General features: G+C 37.6%; 1 protein-coding gene across 1 annotated transcript in view; it reads right to left on the bottom strand.

The window, feature by feature from the left end:
* The window catches only part of TIE1/2 (Tie-like receptor tyrosine kinase), a 48,267-nt gene that overhangs the window by 19,407 nt on the left and 14,106 nt on the right, over positions 1-14,754 (bottom strand). Inside the window, exons 4-7 of the mRNA XM_030996160.1 lie at positions 14,065-14,196; positions 13,401-13,538; positions 5,059-5,187; positions 2,729-2,860 (exon numbers count right to left, since the gene is read on the bottom strand). Of these exons, the coding sequence (XP_030852020.1) occupies positions 2,729-2,860; positions 5,059-5,187; positions 13,401-13,538; positions 14,065-14,196 (531 nt within the window). The remainder of the gene's footprint in view (positions 1-2,728; positions 2,861-5,058; positions 5,188-13,400; positions 13,539-14,064; positions 14,197-14,754) is intronic.

Genomic DNA, 14,754 nt, shown 5'->3' with positions numbered 1-14,754 from the left:
ATAATGAGAGACAGAGAAAGAGATACTGAGAGGCAGAGATAGAGATACTGAGAGACAGAGAAAGAGATACTGAGAGACAGAGATAGAGATACTGAGAGACAGAGAAAGAGATACTGAGAGGCAGAGATAGAGATACTGAGAGGCAGAGAAAGAGATACTGAGAGACAGAGTTAGAGATACTGAGAGGCAGAGAAAGAGATACTGAGAGGCACAATTAGAGATAATGAGAGACAGAGAAAGAGATACTGAGAGACAGAGTTAGAGATACTGAGAGGCACAGTTGGAGATAATAAGAGACAGAGAAAGAGATACTGAGAGACAGAGTTAGAGATACTGAGAGGCAGAGAAAGAGATACTGAGAGACAGAGTTAGAGATACTGATAGGCAGAGTTAGAGATAATGAGAGACAGAGAAAGAGATACTGAGAGACAGAGTTGGAGATACTGAGAGGCAGAGAAAGAGATACTGAGAGGCAGAGAAAGAGATACTGAGAGACAGAGATAGAGATACTGAGAGACAGAGAAAGAGATACCGAGAGACAGAGATAGAGATACTGAGAGACAGAGAAAGAGATACTGAGAGACAGTGATAGAGATACTGAGAGACAGAGAAAGAGATACTGAGAGGCAGAGATAGAGATACTGAGAGGCAGAGATAAAGATACTGAGAGACAGAGATAGAGATAATGAGAGACAGAGTTAGAGATACTGAGAGACAGAGTAAGAGATAATGAGAGACAGAGAAAGAGATACTGAGAGGCAGAGTTAGAGATACTGAGAGGCAGAGAAAGAGATACTGAGAGACAGAGTTAGAGATACTGAGAGGCAGAGAAAGAGATACTGAGAGACAGAGTTAGAGATACTGAGAGGCAGAGAAAGAGATACTGAGAGACAGAGTTAGAGATACTGAGAGGCAGAGTTAGAGATAATGAGAGACAGAGAAAGAGATACTGAGAGACAGAGTTAGAGATACTGAGATGCAGAGAAAGAGATACTGAGAGGCAGAGAAAGAGATACTGAGAGACAGAGATAGAGATACTGAGAGACAGAGAAAGCGATACTGAGAGGCAGAGAAAGAGATACTGAGAGACAGAGATAGAGATAATGAGAGACAGAGAAAGAGATACTGAGAGACAGAGATAGAGATACTGAGAGGCAGAGAAAGAGATACTGAGAGACAGAGATAGAGATAATGAGAGACAGAGAAAGAGATACTGAGAGACAGAGATAGAGATACTGAGAGACAGAGAAAGAGATACTGAGAGACAGAGATAGAGATACTGAGAGACAGAGAAAGAGATACTGAGAGACAGAGATAGAGATACTGAGAGACAGAGAAAGCGATACTGAGAGGCAGAGAAAGAGATACTGAGAGACAGAGATAGAGATAATGAGAGACAGAGAAAGAGATACTGAGAGACAGAGATAGAGATACTGAGAGACAGAGAAAGAGATACTGAGAGACATAGATAGAGATACTGAGAGACAGAGAAAGAGATACTGAGAGACAGAGATAGAGATACTGAGAGACAGAGAAAGAGATACTGAGAGGCAGAGATAGAGATACTGAGAGGCAGAGATAGAGATACTGAGAGACAGAGATAGAGATAATGAGAGACAGAGTTAGAGATAATGATAGACAGAGAAAAAGATACTGAAAGACAGAGATAGAGATAATGAGAGACAGAGCTAGAGATAATGAGAGACAGAGATAGAGATAATGAGAGACAGAGCTAGAGATAATGAGAGACAGAGAAAGAGATACTGAGAGACAGAGATAGAGATAATGAGAGACAGAATTAGAGATACTGAGAGACAGAGATAGAGATAATGAGAGACAGAGATAGAGATACTGAGAGACAGAGTTAGAGATAATGAGAGACAGAGAAAGAGATACTGAGAGGCAGAGTTAGAGATACTGAGAGGCAGAGAAAGAGATACTGAGAGGCAGAGATAGAGATACTGAGAGACAGAGATAGAGATAATGAGAGACAGAGATAGAGATACTGAGAGACAGAGATAGAGATACTGAGAGACAGAGTTAGAGATACTGAGAGGCAGAGTTAGAGATAATGAGAGACAGAGAAAGAGATACTGAGAGACAGAGTTAGAGATACTGAGAGGCAGAGAAAGAGATACTGAGAGGCAGAGATAGAGATACTGAGAGACAGAGATAGAGATAATGAGAGACAGAGATAGAGATACTGAGAGACAGAGGTACAAAATGAGAGATACAGGACAAAAGAGAGGACAGGGTCGAGGATGAGATATGGCATAGATACTATACAAAAAGCAAATTAGAAGAAAGCGTTTTGGTTCAAACAAAAATAAAATTTAGATTCTTCATCTGATTAGTAGTTGTATATACAATAGAGGTATTTTTGTTTGGTACTTTTGCTCCAGCGGCAATTGCTCCGGTCTTTACTTTTGTCAAAACTATAAGGGTAGGATTTATAGGGATATTATTGCAACTGGATTTTGGGTTAGACTTTATGTCCCGAATTCACAAAGGAGGTTTGTCGACAAACCTTGGTTTTCGTGCGTCATAATCGTTTTGACGCGTTTTGACAAACCAGGTTTGTAAAAAGCGCGTAAAAACGCGTCATATGACGTACGAAAACCAAGGTTTGTCGACAAACCTCCTTTGTGAATTCGGACCTTTAGGTTTGGTATAGTGTTTTTCCTGAGGTTTTGCCGCGGAGCATGTGCCGCACAACTACTTAAGTTACCTTTTTCTTGGCAAGTTGGTCCCGCCAAATCCTCGGTACAAAGGCAACCAAGACAAGGGTCACACGTCCCGCCATTTTGGCACTCTCCGGAGTCTGCGCAGAGAGAGCCATAAATGGTGCCATCCGGGCATGCTAGATAAAAAAAAATACAAAATATAACATCAGTTATACAAGTTGTTGATACCTACTCCCTGTGGATCTGAGATAATATTATAAAAAAAACTATGATTCTAGAAGATTACGAATTTACAAATAGTAAAAAAAAAAGTGAAAGGCGTAAATATTCTAAAAAAGAATGAAACGCCGATAATACAAAACAACAACAACAACAACATTTCTTTCTTTATAGTGCATGTATCGCACATCATAAAGTCATCATCGCCATTGTAGGCCCTGGCCTTGTGTACGAGGATACAATGCCTCGCAATGATATTACAGACGTAGATACAGAACGAACGTAGAGAGCGCATATTGACAGTTTTCAGATTCCCGGGTTCAAATTCGAGACTGTGGTCAAAACAAAAATGTGGTGTGTTCACCCTGTGTTTCAAACTGTGTTTACTTTGTGTCATATCGTAAGAAAATAAGGTGAAAAAGGTATATTCACACCGTTACATTCACGGAGTAGGCCTTTTCAAAATCTACTCTTTGATCACAATCTCTGTGGTCGTTTTGTATCCCCAGGGCCCCGCCTAACAAAGAATTGCGATTGATCCAAATGAATCGCAAGTTTGCAGTCTCCTATCTCTCGTGTACATAGTTGCGACTGATATCAATCGCAAATAAGTCGGTTGCGATTAATTTCAACACTTTGAAAGACGGGGTCCAGGTGTGATAGTAAGTGATGTAAACATGGTATGTTCAAATAGCTGCACGTATGAAGTATTGGAAGTCCACACAAGTGTTTATGGACCATATTATCTGGAAAAATTATCCGTAAATTGTATACAACACGATACAAAACACTAGAAAAGTACTGTCATCCATTAACAGAACTGTTTATTTGAATAAAAAATATCTGTCGTTTCTTACTGCCAGCACCCCAACATTGCAAACAAGGTTCGTGTGTTGTGTAATACTGTATCCTTGTACTGTGCAAATCCAAACAATGCCCTTTATATTAAGGGAGCTGAGCTCAGTGATCTGTCTTGTGTATTCTATTTCTGTGAATTGTCCAAACGCAAACAGGGACTTCAATCGCTTTAAAGGTAAAGACCAGTATTGGAAACGCCCCAATTTCAAAAAATGAAATGGAAGCTCTCATTACCAATCATGTGAAAGAATATGTTTTGACTAATTCATGATGATAAAAAATTTGCCGGGAAACCGCCTACTAATTCATATATTTGGTAAATTTGTTTCTCTCATGGTCTGTGAGAGATATAGGGTAGTCCCATATACATCTTTCTGTGTATAGTGCTTGTAACTTTACGAAGAATGGGCCAAATTTCTTATCATTTTGATGATTCCAGAACCTTGCAGATGCTAGATGCTAGATGATCAACCTTTTCTGATCGATTCCACAACGTTTCTTTCACAATGCAATCGCATGACCATAACTGGTCTTTACCTTTAACATGACACGTTGGAAATGTATTAACCCATGCCTGTAATATATATCCCTAAGTCTGAATTAATATCCCAGAACACATTTTCTCAGATGAGATTTCACTCACGCTTCTCGAGGGTTTTATATTTTCCTAATAAGATTTCCATAATATTTTGAAGAGGGTATCAGCAAAACATCAGGCTCTGTGTCGATAATAAACACTGGAAATATATTTGTAGAAGGATAAACAGGGTCATTTCACTTTCGGGGTCGTTGAATATACAACAAAATGGTCTGAATAAACAGTCATGATAAAATGAGATCTGTTATGTTTAGCCAACTCCGGCAACTAATTTGAGACATTTCTCTATCTTTTGATTGATTAAAACCTGTATTGTGCTAAAAATGATATGTTTCTTCATTTATTTTTAATTTTACTTTTTTTGCAAAGCATACCAAATTTGCAACTACACGTCGTGCACGTTTACAGTTCCACTTATTTAAGTTTCAGTTTCACTCTCCCTCTCTGTCTGTCTGTCTGTCTCTTTCTCTCTCTCTCGCTCTGTATGTCTGTCTCTCTCTGTCTCTCTGTGTCTCTCTCCCTTTCTCTCTCTCCCTCTCCCTCCCTATCTCGCTCTCTCTCTCTCTCTCTCTCTTCCCTCCTTCCCCTCCCCCTCTCTCTCTATCTCTCGCCCTGCCTTACAAATTTCCAATCAATATAACTTACAACACTACCTTAAATCTCCCCTCTCCCCCTCCCTATTGAAATAGGGATACTTACTCTTTATTTCACATGTGGGTCCGGTCCAGTTGCCAACACACAAACACCCGGCGTAAGGGTCGCATAATCCCCCATTTTCACAGTGACATGTCTGGAGACATCCCGCACCGTAATGACCATCCGGGCAAGCTGTCAGAGAGAATGAAAAAGAAAAGGGGGGGGGGGTGAATTAGATGGTATAAGCATGGACCTAGGTCCATGGTATAGGCTAGGTCTCGCAGTTGAGTGGTTTAGACATTTGACAGGCACTTATGTCGATAAGGCATTGTATCTATATTGCTTCTCTCTACCCAGGTGTTAAATCGGTACCCGATAGGCTGCGAAAGTCATTGTAGTTTGCCTAAAAAAATTTTCAGGAAATCCCTTTTCTAATTTTGCATCATTTACTTTTGTTAATACAGTGATCACATCTTGCTTCGAAACCCTATTGAGTCAATGGCATCCTCATTAATCACCATAAAAACAATAACAGGAGTGTCCAAAACATGTTTGTTATTTCAAATGTAAATTAATTTCTAAGAACAATGACCTTAACTTTGTTTACCACATCCCTATGGTAATGGATTAACCAATGGCTGACATGGATATAAGATCATTACCATTAACCACTAATTACCTTTACACACTTCTATCGAAACCAGAACAACAGGGTCACTGAAAAGCAGGTTGTGAAACTAAAACCGATATTCGACAGATTTGGGCCAGTATTCATAAAACCGTACTAAGCTTGTGTCATGTACTATAGTTAGTTTACAATTAGACTTAGTAAGATGTTATGAATAATGGGCCATGTCTACTACGTTTATGCACACTTTTTGCACAAAGCAAGTAAAAACAAGACAAACAGAAAAGCTTATCAAATTTCTGCGGGACAGGGCAACACGCCTGCAATAGTTAGCATGTAACAGGAGCGAGGCCCGCTATAGTTGGGGGACGTGTCCCCTCCCCCCCCCCCCCCCACCTCCAGCCTCATATACACTGTTGTCATTATTGTTACTACTTTTCATGACATGATTGTGGCAATATGATTATTCTTGATAAATAAAGTTTATATCTTCTCCGAACTTTATTGATCAATCTAAATGAGTCATAACAATTAACTTAAAATACTCCGTGAAGACATGAACGGTATCTTTCAAGAACTAATCATACTGTCACGGTCGTTTCAATAAAAGAGGTTAAGAATCTACGTGCAACAGTTTGTGTTTCATAAAACAGTAGTCATGGTATTGTTCAGCTTGAAACTATCGTATAGACCAAAGTGACCTCTGACCCCGATTCACTTCCTGTTTGTCAGGAAGGAAACCCATCTACCAACAGGTGACCAAAAAGAAGAAGATTTGTTTCAAACTTTTGGTTGGGTTTTTCCATCAACCTTACCCCTTAAATAAACTGTACTTTACAAACAGATACCGCGAAAAAACAAAGCTGGCTTAGCAGTGGGGATAACAATTACAATCCTTTGTGTTCTGTCACGTGATGAACATCAATTCCGAGGTCTCTTGAAAACAAGCTACGTGCTCCGTATTGTTACCCTTGATCGAACTGAGCTGCAGAAATATTGCTTATAGTCATTTAAGGAAATCGTCTAGCTATTCATATAATAAGCCTGGCGCAACCGCGCAAGGGAGATGATTGGGGAAATAATTATTCTTCTGATGGAAATGTGAAGGCAAAATGCAGTTTATGACATGACTTTTGTACGGAATTGTATAATAATTAAGTGAGTTTATCTAAAACGTCCCTAAACATTATACCACAGACATGAAAAGCGTCTTACAACATGGACGGACCGACCATGAAGATTCTCTCTCTCTTTCTCTCTCTCTCTCTCTCTCCCCCCTTTTTTTTCTCTCTCTCTCTATTTCTCTCTCTCTCTCTCTCTCTCTCTCTCTCTCTCTTTCTTTCTCTATTTCTCTCTTCCGTTCTCTCTCACTCTCTCTTTTTTACGTATCTCTATCTTTCTTTCTCTCAAGTGTCTCTCTCTCTCTCTCTCTCTATCGCTCTGGAATTTACTTAATGTGTCAAATCTGCAAATTGGAATAATGGCTTTCTGTGATTAAAGTTTTCAGTGAACACTAATCTAGGAATCTTTGTTTCAGTTTTCCTCCTCGTCCGAAAACGACGACGGATATTTCCCCTTCGTATATAAAGTAAACATAGCTCGATTATGATTTCACGCACAAAATTAATCTTTATGGTCGACTTGAGAACGAAATTCCAAGAAATACCAGGTACATTCGAACGGGCTCACAGACGAAGAGGAAATATCATGCTCCAATGTATTTCTTTAGCTTTTTTCTTTTCTTCAATCGAGTAACTTCTTCCTTGTAAACTGCTGATTTTTAGTAAAGTATGTGTGCATTAGTTTTAACAAGGTTAGAATATCAAAGATAAAGTTGAGTTCTGGTCATGCGATTGCATTGTGAAAGAAACGGTGTGGAATCGATCAGAAAAAGTTGATCATGTAGCATATTTAGTATTGGTGTCTACTCAGTGCAAGGTTCTTGAATCATCAAAATGATAAGAAATTTGACCCAGTTTTGGTAAAGTAACAAGCACTGTACACAGAAAGATATATATGGGAATACACAAGCATGTGCCATAAAATTGGGGCCTCGTTTTTAAGCTGTTACTTGTCTTATTTAGAATAGGGAAGCATTTTAAAAGCCATGCTTTTCAGGGAACATTTTTCTTCTGATGTTCTTCCACACCTGAATAATAACAATGATAACGCTCACAAAAATACTTTTCACCTCTCCCCGGAACTCAACCATCTCTTTCAGGAAAATATGCTGGGCATTCTTTCGCGTCACTAAAAGACATATGGCATCCAAGGCAAACGAGAGAAACTTTCTTCCCTACATTTCAACAGGTTGTTTTAGATTCTTTCTTAAAGCTATACAAAATAGGGTCCTTGTTAAAATATGTTAACGATCTACAAAAAGTACAATGTATTGATTTAAATAAGATTTCGTGCCCGGTAAACACGTAGTCGCAAGTGTAACAAGGAAATGTCCCAGCCGGGTAAAAGAAGGATTCACGCTTCGTTGAATTTCAGGAAAATTGCGCCTTTTATTAAAAATAGGGACTATAGTATTGTATATTTCCTCTTCAAGAAGAGTTGAATCAATGACTTGTAATGACTTCAAGACTGCAAGGGTCAATTCTTAAAACTTCCTGATGTAAAGGGCTTCCAAGGGCGTTCAGCTAAAAGAAATTCATGAGAGTTTTTTTCTTACAGGACTTAAAGTACAAGTCTACTCCAAAAATAACTTACTTTCAATAGAAAATTCATAACTTTCTTATTAGTTATCCGATTTTGCTCAAACTTTTTTTAACGGCTTGTCTGATTTGTTTTGCTTCTATTGAATACTTTTACTGCATTGCACGTACCATGTTATGTATATTTCTCGTTTGTTAATATTTCAATTGGAATGACTTTGTTAAACTAAAAGCTTTGTAAACTTTATTTGCTGTTATAAATGAAATTAAATGAAATGAAATATCAAATCAAATCAATATGACTCATTTTGTTTTCTAACCCAAACCAATCTGATTCATCGACCCTTCAAATATAAACCTACTTCTGTCTGAGTTAAACAGGAAAGAAGAGTAAGTGGACAATTCCGATAGAAATCAGATTAATCAATTGACACTTCAAATACAAACCCGTAAACATCCTTTTCGATGTAGATCAGAAACCACTCCACAATAGTTCATAGAAACACAATTGCGCACTCTATTCGTGCCACCATTTTGTTTTTGTATATTCCTAATATCATCATTACAAATAGCATAGTAGTAATAGTACATGCATTTATGATGATCTTCACTTTTGTTTGGTTCATTGATATTACCCATTATATCTATTTTTAAATCGATTCTTTTAAATGTTTACACATGTTTTTTTCTATAACAATGTCCTTTATGGCATATTTTGTCCAATATGACACTAAATAGCCCTGCATGAATCTACCTATTATTTGGTTTTGTCTTGGTTTATTATGTCTCGTTGTTGTGCTAGGATGATCATTAAAATGATGTTAAAAAGTCATCAAATTGGTCACTTTGAACGATAGTATTAACGCCTTAATAGTGTTTGAAATTATGTCGTTTTCTTCTTAATCTATCTCGTTATATCACATGAAACTTTGATTTAGTGCTTTTTGGTATACTCTACAAAGTCCGGAGTAAGGCCGGATGACCAGAGTGATTTAAATTGGTTGATTTTTCTTCCAACATGGCAGCTTTATTTAGGGAGCATGCTCAAGAAAACTTTATATTTCATCTGTTATTTTCATCATTTATAAGGAGTTTCGTTTCTATCATGATGTGCCGAATGAAATACTACTACTACTACTACTTCAACTACTACTACTACCACTATTACTACTACTACTACTACTACTACTACTACTACTACTACTACTACTACTACTACTACTGCTGCTGCTGCTGCTGCTATTACTACTACTGCTGCTGGTACTACTACTACTACTACTACTACTACTTCTAAAAATGCTCAAAGAGTATAAGCGTTTAGATGCCCAAACTAGGCAGAAATCGGTTTTCTTCTTCTTCTTCTTCTTCTTCCTTACGAACCCTACCTGGTGAGTCCATGATACATATTGACTGAAGAATAATGATCATAAAAACTACATTTTCATGACCATTTCCCTTCTACCCTAGTCCTTCAACTTATCAGCAAGGTTTCCAGAAGGTGTTAATATGTCTATACGCCTGTATAATAATATTGTCCGGAAATGCAAATAATCTTTTCCTTAGTAAGAAAGCCGACAAAATCCTTTTGAAATCCCTTTCAAATCAATGTCTGGTTTATTATATCGACGTTTTTCTAATCTATACACGTCAATCTAACGACTAAATATTGTAAATTTCAATCTCTGGCTATGCCGACAGTTCATTCAGTCACAATTCCGTTTGTTGTTTGCTTGTTTGGTGTGTTTTGATGATATACAGTTGTTAAATAAACCACCAAGTCTCAACAAAAACACTTTAGTAGTGACTCATAGATGTGAAAATACTGATTAATCTAGATTATTTTGTAAGCCTACTTTTTCTTTCACGAGCGATTCAGAAAAACATTAAGTGGATCCAATTTCTGGTAGAATACCTTCTCGCCCTTATTTGTCGTGGTCTACAGTATTCTTCTTTCACTGACTTTTCCCATCATGCTATAGGATACTTCTTCGATGAATTTGGAATGAACTAAAAAAATCAGGGTTTATGAATTAAAATCTCATTCTGAGCTCAAACAAAGCCCTTCATAGTAATTTGTTCATTTTCATGTAATCTGAAAGGCGATTTATTCTTTTATCATTAATTTTATAACAAATTGAGACAGACAAACACACAATAGGGTCTTAAACACACAAAGGAATGGGAAACCGCAGTTGGATGGAATTATGCACATAACGGTAGTTGCAAGATATCTTTTCCTCTGAAATTCTAGGGAAATCCTGTAAGTGACGTTTTCTGATTTCCCCCAATGAATCAATTTCAGTTCAATATACTGTGAAAATCAATCCGAGTTAACTGCTATATAGGATATAATTCTACAATGAACTGTAAACAGGTAAAACAAAAAAGTGAAAGGTCACAAAACTGTTATACATGCCCGGCGCCATATTGTCTGACTTACGCGCTGGCGAGAACCCCCCCCCCCCCCCCCCCGGTCGCGTTATTTTCTTCTGCGGCACAGATTGGGGCTTTTTTGTTAAAAGGGATCTTGATTTAACCCTAACCCTAACCCTACACTTTCCCATAGACTCAACACGCTCCTAACCCCAATCTGTGCCGCCGAAAAAAATAACGCCCGCCGGTCCCCGGTCACACAAGTATAATTCATAACTTCAAACCCTAGACCCAACTCTATACCTATACCTAAACCTAACCCTGAAGCTAACCTAAAACCTAATCTCACCCTTAGTCAGCATGCACCGACTCTAATTTAACACTAAAACACACTTCCATTAAGTCATGAGCCGCAGATCAGGTGCTCTGATATTCTAGAAATCCCTTTCTGCCGGGTACGTGTATACATCACCTGGGTGGAGAGTGGGAAATGTATATGCCTTGCCAAAAGGACATACACCCCACGCATGCAATCATAATTTTACACAGCTATATTGATCTCAATGTGACTTTCAACAGAAACTAGGCTCGGTGACTAAACGCAGACGGAAATGCATTAGGCAAGTTTCATAACGATATCATAATTCCAGGAACAGTTAAACCATATTGACAGACCCCCCCCCCCCCAAAAAAAAAGAGTCTGCGCAGTGTCGAAATCGATATTGCTATTGTCTTAGTGATGCTGCTGGAAGATTTAAGGATAAAAAACAGGAAAGAATATGATTTATCTTCCTCATGCCACGGCTAGGCTAAGACGTGATCGGAAACATGTTTTAACCGTTGTAGTTTACCTCGCAATTACTTAATGGATTTGCAATGTTAACTAGGACCACAAAACGGATGTTTTTCCAATCAATTTCTATTTTTCATAATCAATTAACAGAGTAAGGCTCCAGTACCCCAGGGATAACGGATGTATTATTCATAATCAATATAGATTAAAATATGTCAATGAACGGAATAAAGTCCCGAAGTTAGAAAAGAAGTTTGAATTCGTGAACAGACAAGGAAACAGAAATAATTACACGTTAAGGGTTTAATAGGGGAAGGACTTGGTTTTAACGTTTTAGATTCAGAGAACTTCATCGTTCACATATCAAATAAAAATATAAAATAGGTAAATTGATATATGAATTTACATAGCGCAGCTACTTAACAATTATAGATGCTACTGCGCTCATTATAACGTATCGTATCATTTCACCCTAGCTTTATACAGGTGCCAAGTCGCTCCCTGATAAGGTGCTTAATGTGAGCTACCATGATATTAGCATACAAGGAATCTTTTCCTACCGGGTACCCATTTACCTCACCTAGGTGGAGATTGACATATAAAGATTAAAGTTTTGCCGAAGGACATTAGTACCATGGCTAGTACACTGTAAAAAAGTATTTGTTCATTGGTAATTTTTACGTATTTTTTCCATGTAGAATTTACTTGAAAACATTAGTTTTGCCACTTACGCACTAAATTTAAGTCTTGCTAACTCAAACTTTCAATTTAGTAGAACATACGTGGAATATTTAAGTAAAATCAAATACATAAGAACTTTAAGTAATTTCAGCTTGTATTAATTTAGTAATTTTAACTCAAAATCAGAAATTATACGTATTACTCAAACAATTTATGTTGATTATTCTTATTTTTTTAAAGTAAGGACCGATGCAGTGCGTAATAGAAATATTTACATATTTTATGAATATTCATTAAGACCAAATTAAACTCTTTTTTAAATAAAACAATTCTTTTTTGTGGTTGAATGAAAATTTAAGGACTTTAAAACATTTACTAATTCATTTAACATGGCTAAGCAAAGACAAGACAATTTTTAATTGTTACCCAGTTCAAAACAAATCAAAACTTGATATTTCAGGAAATTGTCAACCAATTTTCCTTTTAAGATGCTACGATCAAGTATATATAAAATTTGGAGCCTTTCAATATGTATCGAATTGAAGCGTATGTGTTAGTGATTAGTGATTAATCTTAAATGGAAGAAGTGAATGATTAGTGGATGTTACTTGTTAGATTAGATGGGTACCAAATCATGCAATATGTAAACCTATCATAGCTTTTTTTTAAATTATCTAAATGATTACAATACTTAAATTATCTACGTTAATGTAACTCGATTTAACTGAGTAAAAATTTATTAAGCAAAATAAGTAAATTCTACTTAAGATGCCGTAGGTAATATTTACTTAATAAAAATAAGGCAATTCTTTTACTCAATTTTATTGAGTTATTTCGACTATTATTTTTTTACAGTGTATTTGAACCCCGAACCTTGTGATGGACAGTCCGGGGACTTATCGTCTGGATCACAACATCTCTACGTATATACCATTGGTGCAAAACAGAATTAAAATGGGTTAAAATCAGTGGTGATATAAAGGGGGCACAGGGGGTACGCCCCCAGCAAAAGAGAGATGGAAAAGGGAAACAGAAAAATACAGAAAAAAGAAAAAAGGGGGTGGGGGAGGAAATAAGGAAGAAAGAAAGAAATGCAGGAAGAAAAGAAGAAGCATGTACTAATGCTTACTTTTTTTTGCCTTGTCAGGCAGTCAGGGAATTGTGTAGAAATATCGGCACATTCCCCATCACCCCCCCCCCCCCCCCCCCCCCCCCAGCGAACCCTAGATCCGGCGCCACTGAAAGGACAAGTTTAAAACAAAAATCTTACCTTTATTACAGGCGAGGCCAGCGAAGCCAGTGGCGCAAGAGCACCCGTAAGGGTCGGGCAGGCAGAACTGCATGAACCGACATGAGTTACCTGTGCACTCATGCTCGCAGCTGGATCCATACACGTTCGCACCACAACCTGGACACAAAATATGAAGGTGAGAAAATAGAAGCATGATTAAAGAATAATTAGCTATATTCATAAATTAGACTTGAGTGGATCAATATTCGGAATATGATATTCATGCACCAGGTTAGTTAAACGGCGTTCTCATGGTTAGTTCACTCTAATCAATGAAATGTTAAATCTCATTTAAAAGGGCCGAGGAGTGACCACTTTTTCAAAAATGGTCGATTAACAATTTGAACATAATAAATCCAACATTTTAAAGGTTGAATCTAGCAGGTTTTGAAAGAGTTTTTGAAAGAGTGGTCACTCCTCGGCCCTTTGAAATGGTGATTTAACATTTCAGTTATTAGAGTATATAATGGTATATTATCATTCGCAATTGTGTAATAATCGCAGTATATAGGAGGGTTTTAATACACTTTTTGTAAAACATTTTATACTCTTACTTTTTAGTATCATCAATTATTTCACGCTCACATGAGAATTATATAAGAACCCGTATAGTAATAAACAAAGCAATGTTCTTATATCTCACCTATTTCACAGGTATCACCGTGGAACCCAGGGGGGCAAACACACACCCCTGTGACGTCATCGCACTCTCCTCCGTTACTACATGTCGGGCATTCGTTGGTGCATCCAGTGCCCCAACGTTCAGCAGGGCAACCTGAAAAAAGGGAGATATGGTTGTAAAATCTATAATTGTGTTAACGAGCACATGATGAATATTAATATTGAACAACAAAAAAAGCACACATTAAGCAGAGAAAGAGAGAGAGAGAGAGAGAGAGAGAGAGAGAGAAAATAAAGAGAGCAAGGAAAAAAAAGAAAAAATTATATTCTCTTATCACTCGTAAGTTTTTATTATGGTCATTTTTATTATCATTATCTTCTTCGTTATCAATCCAATTGTTTTCTCTCCTTAACCCATCATTTTCTCACAACCAATTCTATGATTATCATCATTATGATCACCATCATCACCATCCCTATCACCATCACCAACCCTATCACCATCATCATCACCATCATCATCACCATCATCATCACCATCACCATCACCATCACCATCACCATCACCATCACCATCACCATCACCATCACCATCACCATCACCATCACCATCACCATCACCATCACCATCACCATCACCATCACCATCACCATCACCATCACCATCACCATCACCATCACCATCACCATCACCATCACCACCACCATCGCT

Source organism: Strongylocentrotus purpuratus, unplaced genomic scaffold (assembly GCF_000002235.5).
Source record: "Strongylocentrotus purpuratus isolate Spur 01 unplaced genomic scaffold, Spur_5.0 spur5_scaffold_3, whole genome shotgun sequence".
NCBI lineage: Eukaryota > Metazoa > Echinodermata > Echinoidea > Camarodonta > Strongylocentrotidae > Strongylocentrotus > Strongylocentrotus purpuratus.
The sequence above is the reverse complement of the archived record's forward strand: the minus strand, read 5'-3'. Positions and strand labels throughout refer to the sequence as shown.